At 41.2% G+C, this 13,144-nt stretch overlaps 1 protein-coding gene across 3 annotated transcripts in view; it reads right to left on the bottom strand.

The window, feature by feature from the left end:
• The window catches only part of stau2 (staufen double-stranded RNA binding protein 2), a 364,833-nt gene that overhangs the window by 307,452 nt on the left and 44,237 nt on the right, over positions 1-13,144 (bottom strand). For all 3 annotated transcript variants that reach the window (XM_063065127.1, XM_063065135.1, XM_063065117.1), the window contains one exon: positions 6,569-6,699. In XM_063065127.1, coding sequence (XP_062921197.1) covers positions 6,569-6,699 — 131 coding nt within the window. The remainder of the gene's footprint in view (positions 1-6,568; positions 6,700-13,144) is intronic.

Consider the following 13,144-nt stretch of genomic DNA (forward strand, 5'->3'; position numbering starts at 1 on the left):
ATAGGCATTTAGAGAATCATGGTCTGATCAGGGACAGTCAGCATGGCTTTGTGAAGGGCAGATCATGTCTAACAAGCCTGATAGAGTTCTTTGAGGTGGTGACCAGGCAGATAGATAAGGGTAGTGCAGTGGATGTGATCTATATGGATTTTAGTAAGGCATTTGACAAGGTTCCACACGGTAGGCTTATTCAGAAAGTTAGAAGGCATGGGATCCAGGGAAGTTTGGCCAGGTAGATTCAGAATTGGCTTGCCTGCAGAAGGCAGAGGGTGGTGGTGGAGGGAGTACATTCAGATTGGAGGATTGTGACTAGTGGTGTCCCACAAGGATCTGTTCTGGGACCTCTACTTTTCGTGATGTTTATTAACGACCTGGATGTGGGGTTAGAAGGGTGGGTTGGCAAGTTTGCAGACGACACAAAGGTTGGTGGTGTTGTAGATAGTGTAGAGGATTGTCAAAGATTGCAGAGAGACATTGATAGGATGCAGAAGTGGGCTGAGAAGTGGCAGATGGAGTTCAACCCGGAGAAGTGTGAGGTGCGACACTTTTGGAAGGACAAACTCCAAGGCAGAGTACAAAGTAAATGGCAGGATACTTGGTAGTGTGGAGGAGCAGAGGGATCTCGGGGTACATGTCCACAGATCCCTGAAAGTTGCCTCACAGGTGGATAGGGTAGTTAAGAAAGCTTATGGGGTGCTAGCTTTCGTAAGTCGAGGGATAGAGTTTAAGAGTCGCGATGTAATGATGCAGCTCTATAAAACTCTGGTTAGGCCACACTTGGAGTATTGTGTCCAGTTCTGGTCACCTCACTATAGGAAGGATGTGGAAGCATTGGAAAGGGTACAGAGGAGATTTACCAGGATGCTGCTTGGTTTAGAAAGTATGCATTATGATCAGAGATTAAGGGAGCTAGGGCTTTACTCTTTGGAGAGAAGGAGGATGAGAGGAGACATGATAGAGGTGTACAAGATAATAAGAGGAATAGATAGAATGGATAGCCAGCACCTCTTCCCCAGGGCACCACTGCTCAATACAAGAGGACATGGCTTTAAGGTAAGGGGTGGGAAGTTCAAGGGGGATATTAGAGGAAGGTTTTTTACTCAGAGAGTGGTTGGTGCGTGGAATGCACTGCCTGAGTCAGTGGTGGAGGCAGATACACTAGTGAAGTTTAAGAGACTACTAGACAGGTATATGGAGGAATCTAAGGTGGGGGCTTATATGGGAGGCAGGGTTTGAGGGTCGGCACAACATTGTGGGCCGAAGGGCCTGTACTGTGCTGTACTATTCTATGTTCTATGTTTTAGAAAGGACAGGGAGGGAGGCAAAAGAGGTGGAGGCTTGGCACTGTTGATCAGAGATAATCATAGTCATAGTCATACTTTATTGATCCCAGGGGGAAATTGGTTTTCGTTACAGTTGCACCATAAATAATAAATAGTAATAGAACCATAAACAGTTAAATAGTAATATGTAAATTATGCCAGTAAATTATGAAATAAGTCCAGGACCAGCCTATCGGCACAGCGTGTCTGACCCTCCAAGGGAGGAGTTGTAACGTTTGATGGCCACAGGCAGGAATGACTTCCTATGACGCTCTGTGCTGCACCTTGGAGGAATGAGACTCTGGTTGAATGTATTCCTGTGCCCACCCAGTACATTATGTAGTGGATGGGAGACATTGACCAAGATGGCATGCAGCTTAGACAGCATCCTCTTTTCAGACACCACCGTGAGAGCGTCACGGCTGCAGAAAAGGAGAAATATGGATTGTCTACGGAGTCTCTGTGGATGGAAGTTAGGAACAGGAAGGGGTCAATAACTCCACTGGGTATTTTTATAGACTATCCAATAGTAACAGGGACATTGAGGAGCAGATAGGGAGACAGATTCTGTAAAGGTACAATAATGACCGTGTTGTCGTGGTGGGAGATTCTAATTTCCCCAATATTGATTAGCATCGCCCCAGAGCAAGGGGTTTAGATGGGGTGGAGTTTCTTAGGTGTATTCAGGAAGGTTTCCTGACACAATATGTAGGTAAGCCTACAAGAGGAAAGGCTGTACTTGATCTGTACAGGTGTCCCCCGCTTTTCAAACGTTCGCTTTACAAAACCTCGCTGTTACGAAAGACCTACATTAGTTACCTGTTTTTGCTAACAGAAGGTGTTTTCACCGTTACGTAAAAAGGCAGCGCGCGCCCTGAGCAGCCAAGCTCCTCCCCCGGAACTGCATTCTAGCCGGCATTGCTTAAGCACGTGCCTGTGAGCATCTGTGTTTTATGTCGATTTATTTTGAGCATCCGTTAGCAAGATGAGTTCTAAGGTATCGGAAAAGCCTAAAAGAGCTCGTAAAGGTGTTACACTTGCGTAAAACTAGACATAATTAAGAATTTCGATCGTGGTGAATGAAGTAAGGACAAAATGAGTTTGGCTTGTGGAAGCTGACGAAGATGATGTTGAAGAGGTTTTGCCATCCCATGACCAAGAACTGATAGATGAAGAGCTGATGCAGTTGGAAGAGGAAAGGATAACAATCGAAACCGAATGCAGTAGCGAACGGATCAAAAGTGAAGTTGTCCAAGAACTGAATGTGAAGCAACTGCGTGAGATTTTTGCTGCAATGATTGCAGAAAAGTACGACTTTAATTTTGAAAGGGTACGTAGGTTTAGGGCATATTTGCAGGATGGTTTGAGTGCTTACAAGGAACTATATGACAGAAAAATGCGCGAGGCTAAGCAGTCAAGCATACTGTCGTTTTTCAAGCCTTCCACATCAGCCACAGCAGACGATGAACCTCGATCTTCGAGATCGAGGCAGGCAGACATAGAAGGTGACAACCTGCCTGCCCTGATGGAAACAGATGACGATGAGATGACACCCCAGTGTCACACCATCCCAACCTCCGGGCCGCAGACCAATGCATTGCCGCAAAGAATGCAGCGGTGCAGCGGTAGTTGGGACGCACCCAGCGCATCTTTAAGAAAAAAAGCCTAAAAACAAGCTAATTAATTATGTGCCAGGCGGCACCTAATTAATTAGCTTGTTTATTTCAGCTCTTTTCTTAAAGATGTGCTGGGTGCATCCCTGCTACCGCTGCATTCTTCGCGGATTGGTATCAGTCCTCGGCCTGGAGGTTGGGGACCACGGCACCACCCCAGCCTCCAATGACTCAGCCTAACACACCATCATCAGTGTGCTCAGCGCTGTCTTCCCAATTCAGGTAAGCGATATTACACTGTACATATATTATTTCTACATTATGTAGGCTGTGTATTTTTATGTGATATTTGGTATGATTTGGCAGCTTCATAGCTTAAAAGGTTACTGGAGAGAGTGTTTCTGCCGAGAGTGCTTGCGTGAGATTTTTGCTACGGTGGACAGTGCGGCAATGATTGTAGAAAAGTATTTCTACTTTATATAGGCTGTGTATTTATCATATCATTCCTGCTTCTACGATATGTTACTGTTATTTTAGGTTTTATGTGTTATTTGGCATGATTTGGTAGGTTATTTTTTGGGTCTGCGAACACTCACAAATTTTTCCATATAAATAAATGATAATTGCTTCTTCACTTTACCACACTCTGGCTTACGAACCGTTCCATAGGAACGATCTACCTTCAGATGGCGGGGGAAACCTGTATTGGGAAAAGAACCTGGTCAGGTGTCAGGTCTCTCAGTGGGAGAGCATTTTGGCGATAGTGATTACAATTCTATCTCCTTTACCATAGTATTGGAGAGGGATAGGAACAGACAAGTTAGAAAAACTTTTAATTGGAGTAAGGGGAAATATGAAGCTATCAGACAGGAACTTGTTAGCATAAATTGGGAACAGATGTTCTCAGGGAAATGTACGGCAGAAATGTGGCAAATGTTCAGGGGATATTTGCATGGAGCTCTGCATAGATACGTTCCAGTGAAACGGAAAGGATGATAGGATACAGGAACCTGGTCCACAAAGGCTGTTGTAAATCTAGTCAAGAAGAAACGAAAAGCTTACAAAAGGTTCAAAAAACTAGGTAATGATAGAGATCTAGAAAATTATAAGTCTAGCAAGAAGGAGTTTAAGAATGAAATTAGGAGAGCCAGAAGGGGCCATGAGAAGGCCTTGCTGAGCAGGATTGAGGAAAACCCCAAGGCATTCTACAAGTATGTGAAGAGGATAAGACATGAGAGAATAGGACCAATCAAGTGTGACAATGGAAAAGTGTGTATGGAACCGGAGGAGACAGCAGAGAGACTTAATGAATACTTTGCTTCAGTATTCACTATGGAAAAGGATCTTGGCGATTGTAGGGATAACTTGCAGCAGACTGAAAACCTTGAGCATATAGACATTAGGAAAGATGATGTGCTGGAACTTTTGGAAAGCATCAAGTTGGATAAGTCACTGGGACCAGAAGAGGTATACCCCAGGCTACTGTGGGAGGCGAGGAAGGAGATTGCTGAGCCTCTGGCGATGTTCTTTGCACCATCAATGGGGACGGGAGAGGTTCCGGAGGATTGGAGGGTTGTGGATGTTGTTCCCTTATTCGAGAAAGGGAGTAGAGATAGCCCAGGAAATTATAGGCCAGTGAGTCTTACTTCAGTGGTTGGTAAGTTGATGGAGAAGATCCTGACAGGCAGGATTTATGAACATTTGGAGAGGCATAATATGATTAGGAATAGTCAGCATGGCTTTCTCAAAGGCAGGTCGTGCCTTATGAGCCTAATTAAATTTTTTGAGGATGTGACTATGCACATTGATGAAGGTAGAGCAGTAGATGTAGCATATATGGATTTCAGCAAGGCATTTGATAAGGTGCCCTATGCAAGGCTTATTGAGAAAGTAAAGAGATATGGGATCCAAGTGGATTCAGAATTGGCTTGCCCACAGAAGGCGAAGAGTGGTTGTAGACGGGTCATATTCTGCATTGAGGTTGGTAACGAGTGGTGTAACTCAGGGAGCTGTTCTGGGACCCCTTCTCTCCGTGATTTTTATAAATGACCTGGATGAGGAAGTGAAGGGATGGGTTAGTAAATTTGCTGATGACACAAAGGTTGGGGGTGTTGTGGATAGTGTGGAGGGCTGTCAGAGGTTACAGTGGGATATCAATAGGATGCAAAACTGGGCTGAGAAGTGGCAGATGGAGTTCAACTCAGATAAATCTGAGGTGGTTCATTTTCCATAGAAACATAGAAAACCTACAGCACAATACAGGCCCTTTGGCCCACAAAGTTGTACCAAACATGTCCCTACCTTAGAAGTTACTCTTAAAAGACCCTATTGTATCCGCCTCCATCACCGCTGCTGGCAGCACAGTCCACACACTCACCACAAACTTACCCCTGACATCTCTTCTGTATCTACTCCCAAGCACCTTAAACCTGTGCCCTCTTGGGGTGGAGGCGGATACAATAGGGTCTTTTCAGAGACTCCTGGATTGGTACATAGAGCTTAGAAAAATAGAGGGCTATCGATAACCCTAGTTAATTTCTAAAGTAAGTACATGTTTGGCACAGCATTGTGGGCTGAAGGGCCTGTATTGTGCTGTAGGTTTTCTATATTTCTATGTTTCTACTTTGGAGCTGGATGTAGATTCCAATTTAAGTTAAATTAGTCTGTTTCCCTTTCATCCAAGTTACTTTGAGATATTTTGAAATAAAACTGAAACTGTGTTTGTACAATTCCAACAAGAATTCTTTTCTTTGATATTGTATTTTGATTTCAGTATGTGGGCAAGATTATAATTCATGCACATTCATCTCCAGTTACATCAGGAAGGTGCTGGCTGGGATTCTCCTCGAACTACGACAGTCTTGGTTGCTCTCTCATGACAGTGGCCAGCAGGGAACTCCAAAACTTGGGTCTAGCAACAAGCTAAAAGTTTAAAATTACTCAAAAAGTGGACACATTGCCACTAATCTTTTAGGAAAGTTGGGAAAATTAATTTTATATTTTCTGTCAGTTAATGTACAGTATACTTAAAGATTATGAAATTAACTAAAATATAGCCAGCTAATGGTAAAAGTCAAAAATATATTGACAATTATCTGTCACTCATCAGATCTCACAGATAAAATGTTCATTTCAGAAGACAGCCAAGGTGGTAAACTGAGTGATCTTGTGATGCAAAATAAAAACAGGAAACACTGGATACACTCAGCAGTTCTATTGAACCTTTAAGGTCAAATATCCTTTATCTGAACAGAGAGAGAAAGATCTTCTGGTGTGCTCATAGGTTCTTAAAAGTCAACAAGGTGATTAAGACAAAACACAATGAGAACAGTAATTATGCTGGAATTGCGTTCAGCACTCATCGGACTATATCCCAAGTACCGCACGTGCTGCAGTGGCAGTTCCTTGGGATCATGGATGGACTTGCTTCTACTGCATTTTCTGGGCTCCAAGTATGTTCTCACTGTAGTTAAAATTATTACACACAAAAAAATTACCAGGTACTTACACCAAGATTTCAATAGACCTGTAAAATGAAACACACTGGATCTAAATGAACATTGCTTTCTATACTAGCACGTGAAAATATGCTTCAAGAATCTAAAACACTCTTAAAAGCTGCCAAACTATTACCTTGGCATGGGCTGGTCCTCTTTCATTCAGAAGTTTGTACTGGGGTTGGATTCTGTTGAAACGGGCTAACTCATTCACCAGACACATTGGGGTTTTCTCTTTGGGGTTTGCCATGTTATCCTGGAAAGAAACTGCAACCAACACACTTTAGAAAATTTTTAAAGTAATAATCTCCATCTTTGGAGAACTTAATTTTTAATGAAAATAAAATGATGAATTTCATATTCCTTCAACATTGCTATATAAAAATTCTTCTGATTTTTGTTCCATTTATTCAACAATTTATCTACTTCAAATTCAAATACTCAAATAGCCTCCACACCTCCCTGGGGTAGAGACCTCACTGTCGAGAAGAAATTTTCATGCAGCTAGAGTTTAAAAAAATTAACCCCTTACCCTGATACTAGGTCTCCTTGCCCAAGACTCACTAGTGAAAACATCAGCATCTACCATGTCAGGGCTCCTCAGGGAATACGTTTCCATAAGATCATCTCTCGTTCTTCTGAATCTACAAAGAATACTTAGCCTCTTGAAAGGACAATTCTTTCATTCCAGGCTGAACCTACTTTCAGCTGCCTGCAATGCTCCTATACCATTTCTTAAATAAGAGAACCAAGACCGTGTGCAGTTTTGGGTGACAGAATGGTGCAGCTGGTAGAGCTGCTACCTTGCAACACGGAAGACCCAAGTTCAATCCCGAGCTTCAGGGCTGCCTACACACATTGTTCTTGTGACCATGTGGTCTTCTGCCATGTGTTTGGGTTTCATCAAGTCCCCAAAACATGCAGATGATAACAAAAACTTCCTCATTTCTAAACTCCACCCCTTTGCAATAAAGGACAGCATGCCATTTACCTTCTTAAATACCTGGATTCTTATACAGAAACACCTGGACCCTAGATCATTTAATTAAATAACTTCCTAGATTATTACTTAAAGGGCAAGCGACTGCAACGTGTACTTTACTCACTGCCACCTCTTTCCCTTTAAACAATAATCTTGTCTGTTGATTCCATTCTAACAAAATTACTCCACCTCACATTTCCTCACTTGAACTCAATTTGCCAAGTTTTCATCAATTCAATCTATATTCCATTGCAAAGAACTGACACCCGTGTTACTACACTAGTTATGCCCTTCCATGCCAAAAAAGTTTCATTTATTTCTATGTGACAACCACTTACTAATCCATGCTAACACTATTCCTCCAATACCATAAGTTCCTAATTTGTGCACCAACCTCTTAGGTGGCACATTGTCAAGTGCTTTTTGGAAGTCCCAATACACCACATCTACTGGCTCCCAACTATCTACTCTGCTTTTTGCATCCTCAAAAATCAGAAGCAGAGTTATCAGTCATGATTTGCCTTTCGTTGGTTTGATCAGATAAAGTTTTCCTGAATGTTTAGCTATTTCTTCTTCAGCTGAAGCACCTTGCCAGTGATGGTTGTTAAACTAACTGACCTGCATTTTCTGCTTCCTGCATTTTGCCTTTTTTCCCTTAAACAAGGGAATCACATTTGTTGTTTTATATCAATCTACTGGTATACTCCCAGAAATCAGTGAGTATTTAAAAACTTCATATGGGTCCACCATCTCGATAGCCACTTTCATTTTGTTCTATGCTGTGTTTGGCACTTAATTTCAACTTGGACAGACAATGAATTTTTTTTTCAGGAATATTACTCATACTTCAGGACTCCAATTCTGTACTCAAATTCTAGTGTAATAAAGGCCAATACACTACTTTCCTTCCCAATTGTTCACTGAACTCGGTGTAGTGTACAAGGCCCCACAGATCACACTTTACATCAACACCTTTTAGTCTGCCAGCAATTAACACCACCTTCAACTTGTCGAACCAAATTGTTTCCCTTTCATCATACAAATGCCCCTGTATGCATCAAGAGTGTTGAGATTGAGAAGGTTGAGAGCTGCAAATTCCTAAAAGAAAATCATCAATAGCTTGTTCTGGGCAAATTACTATGGCCAAGAAAGTACACCAATGCCTCTACCAAAGAACATCAATTTTTGATTCCGCTCCATAGGTGCTGCATGACCTACTGAGTTCCTCCAGCATTTTCTGTGTGCTCCGAACCAACAAATAACTATTTGGCAACCTTCATGATCTCTGGAAGTCTTACAACATTTCACTCTACAATAAGGCCGAAACCACCCAGAAGAGCCATACTACACTAACAACCAAGCAGAAAAATCATGGCACTTCAATTCATTAAGCTGGTGAGAAACTGCATTATTTTCGTCACTAGTCAAGTACATGTTGAACATGTATTGGCCAAGTCATGAACTATATAAAAATCCTCTGACACCAGAGAATATTAATAATGTTCTACAATTTCAGCAATGAAAGGCGAGATGAGAAAGGCATAATGAAATGGTGCACTGTCCCTGTAATGATAGCTACCTGGGTCACTATATTACAGTAATACTATATTTATTGCTCGCAGGTAATTATAGCCATGGGTCTTCATCAAGATATTGCCAGCTCTCCGCAATCCTATATAAGAAATAGAAGTAGACTCTTTAGCATCCCCATGCCAACTCTGACTCAGGACAACTGATCTCTTGCCTTCATACTACTTTCTTTCACTAATCGGATTTCCCTTGATGCCTTTAAATATCCAAAACTGAGTTGATTTCTCTTGTATATACTTTGCTACTGAACATCCACATCCTCTCGAGAAAAGAATTCCAAAGATTCACCACCCAGTGAATGAAGAAATTTCTTAACTCGATCCTGAATGGCTAAGTCCCAATTCTGAGATCTTAACGCAGATTTGAGATACTCCAACCAGGAAGAACATAACACTGCATCATGGTCACAATGACTCACGTACATGACTGAGCCAATTCCATCATGGGAACTAACCTCCCCACCATCAAGGACATCTTGAACAGGCAACTTAAGAAGGCAGCAACCATCATTAAAGACCTTCACCATTTGAAACATGCCCTCTTCACATTACTACCATCAGGAAACAGGTACGAAATTTTTGATTAATGATACTTTATGAAGATCCACATTCAATAACTGAAGAACAGCTTCTTACCTCTGCCATCAAATCTCTGAGTAGTCCAAAAACACTAACTCATATTCACCTTTTGCACTGTTTTTATAACTTGTAACGTACATCTGCTGTGCTAGAGCCACAAATTTTACATGGTTATTATGAACCTCATTCTGATTTATCCTCTCAAGTCTGATAAATTTTGTGACTTTCAATGAAGTCACTTCTCATACCTCTCAAATGGAGAAAGATGCCTTCACTTTCGTGCAAAAGTTTGGGCACTCCTGGTCAAAATTTCCATTACTGTGAATAGCTAAGCAAGTAAAAGATGAACTGATTTCCAAAAGCCAAAGTTAAAGATGACACATTTCTTTAATATTTTAAGCAAGGTTACTTTTTTATTTCCATCTTTTACAGTTTCAAAATAACAAAAAAAGGAAATGGGCCTGAGGCAAAAGTTTGGGTACCCTGCATGGTCAGTACTTAGTAACATCCCCTTTGGCAGGTATCACAGCTTGTAAACGCTTTCTGTAGCCAGCTAAGAGTCTTTCAATTCTTGTATGGGGGACTTTCGCCCATTCTTCCCTGCAAAAGGCTTGTAGTTCTATGAGATTCTTGGGCCATCTTGCATGCACTGCTCTTTTGAGGTCTATCCACAGATTTTCGATGATATTTAGGTCAGGGAACTGTGAGGGCCATGGAAAAACCTAGCTTGCGCCTCTTGAGGTAGTCTACTGTGGATTTTGAGGTATGTTTAGGAACATTATCCTGTTGTAGAAGCCATCCTCTTTTCATCTTCAGCTTTTTTTTTTAAACAGACAGTGTGAAGTCTGCTTCCAGAATTTGCTGGTATTTAAGTGAATTCATTCTTCCCTCTACCAGTGAAATGTTCCCCGTGCCACTGGCTGCAACACAAGCCCAAAGCATGATCGATCCAACCCCGTGCTTAACAGTTGGAGAGGTGTTCTTTTCATGAAATTCTGCACCCTTCTTCTCCGAACATACCTTTACTCATTGTGGCCAAAAAGTTCTGTTTTAACTTCATCAGTCCACAGGACTTGTTTCCAAAATCCATCAGGCTTGTTTAGATGTTCCTTTGCAAACTTCTGACGCTGAATTTTGAGGTGAAGACACAGGAAAGGTTTTCTTCTGATGACTTTCCCATGAAGGTCATACATGTGCAGGTGTTGCTGCACAGTAGAACAGTGCACCACCACTCCAGAGTCTGCTAAATCTTCCTGAAGGTCTTTTGCAGTCAAACGGGGGTTTTGATTTGCCTTTCTAGCAATCCTTCGAGCAGTTCTCTCAGAAAGTTTTCTTGGTCTTCCAGACCACAACTTGACCTCCACTGTTCCTGTTAACTGCCATTTCTTAATTACATTATGAACTGAGGAAACGGCTATCTGAAAACACTTTGCTATCTTCTTATAGCCTTCTCCTGCTTTGTGGGCATCATTTATTTTAATTTTCAGAGTACTAGGCAGCTGCTTAGAGGAGCCCATGGCTGCTGATTGTTGGGACAAGGTTTGAGGAGTCAGGGTATTCATAAAGCTTTGAAATTTACGTCACCTGGCCTTTCCTAACAATGACTGTGAACAAGCCATAGCCCTAACAAGCTAATTAAGGTCTGAGACCTTGGTAAAAGTTATCTGAGAGCTCAAATCTCTTGGGGTGCCCAAACTTTTGCATGGTGCTCCTTTCCTTTTTTTCACCCTAAAATTGTACAAAACAAAAATAGTACACTCATCTTGCTTAAAATGTTGAAAAGAATGTTTCATCTTTAACTTTATGACTTTTAGAGATCAGTTCATCTTCTACTCACTTAACTATTCACAGTAACAGAAAACTCTCCATTCAAATTGTTTCCCTTTTATTTATGCACATGCCCCTGTATGCATCAAGAGTGCTAAGATAGAGACGGTTGTGGTCTGCAAGTTCCTAGAAAAAAAAGAAAAACACCACTAACTTATCCTGGTCCAATCATGTAGAAGCCATGGCCATGAAAGCACATCACTGTTTCTACCAAGGAAATTCAGCATCTCCTGGTTTCCTTTCACCGATTTTTTTCATAGATGTACCAAAGCAAGCATCCTATCCAAATGCAACACAGCTTGCTAAGCCAACAGCTCTGCTCAAGCCCACAAGAAGCTGCAGTTATGGACACAGCTCAGTCCATCACAAAAACCAGCTTCCCCTCCATGGACTCTGATTATGTTGACTGCTTTTCTGAGGCAGCAAAAAATGAAACAAAAGTCCCCTCTCTCCTTGAAGATTTTTCACCCCCTTCCATCAGCCAGAAGATACAAAAGCTTGAAAGCATGCAACACTCGGCTCAGTGACAGCTTCTAACCTTTTGTTCTCTTCAATGGACCCTTTGCATTTAAAAATGAATGCTTGATTTTGTAATCTACCTTGTTGTGTCTCCTGCACCCCACTGTCTGCCTGCACTCTACACTGTTACCATGACAGAATATTCTGCATTATTGTTGTTTTCCCTTTGTACTATGTAGTGCTTCAAGATCAACTGTATGGATGACGTGCATACATAAGTGTATTTACTGGACGTCAGTAGATCTAACAATAATAAACCAATATCATCACATTTATTCCCTTTCTCTAAGTCAAGGTACACTAAATCTCAAGCAAGTTGAAGAAAACAAAATTCTAAAGTTACTTATTCTTCTATGAATACTTCTGATAAACTTTGGTTCAAACAGAGCTTTACCTGGATGACCTCCTCCATCTTACTTGAGAATTTGGTCATTAAAAGTCCAATCCCACAAAATGTTAGAAAAAGTAAATAAATCACACATCAGATATATAATCACCTATCTATAAATGTCCAAAAATGTCAATTTTTTCTGGTTTAAAGTGCTAAAAGTCAATGGCCTACCCCAAATTTCATACATTTTGTTAAAAATTCCAAGATAAAACATGGGAGTTTTTTTTTTAAAACCATCAAAATTTTCTTTCATTCATGATACCAGTAGGTGGCTCTGCACTAGCATAGTTCCCTCTGACATTTGGTACCCAATACTCCAGTGAAATGTATGAGAAATCTCTGCATTTGCTATTGTTACGTAACCGGCAACAATTAATATTAATCGTGGACAGGTTATATAAAAACAACCAAACATTTATTAAACACGTATCAACGATAAAGAAAAAAAAACAAAGGAAAACCTTAACCGGAGGTTAAACAGGTACGCAGCCGTTCCTCAACTCCACTCGGCTCTGGTTCTTAAAGCGTTAAATGCGGAAACAGCTCTTAAAGCGATACAGTCAGATATAGTTCTTAAAGCGATAACTTCGAAAGTCCAACAGTTTTACGCATTCAATTGGGAGAGACTTCTCTGGAGAAGGATTTCTTCACAGACGCACCTTTACTGCTGGTACTGATGGTTCTGTCCACAGGATTCCCGATGCTGAAATAAACAGCTTAAATCGACTGATCTTAAATTCCTTTTAGAGAGAGCACCTTTTTGCATGAACTCATTGCCCTTTTACAAGAGTTATCTCGATGCAGGTTCTCTCCGACGAAGACTCA

The sequence above is a fragment of the Mobula hypostoma genome, chromosome 1 (genome assembly GCF_963921235.1).
Source record: "Mobula hypostoma chromosome 1, sMobHyp1.1, whole genome shotgun sequence".
Classification (NCBI taxonomy): Eukaryota; Metazoa; Chordata; class Chondrichthyes; order Myliobatiformes; family Myliobatidae; genus Mobula; species Mobula hypostoma.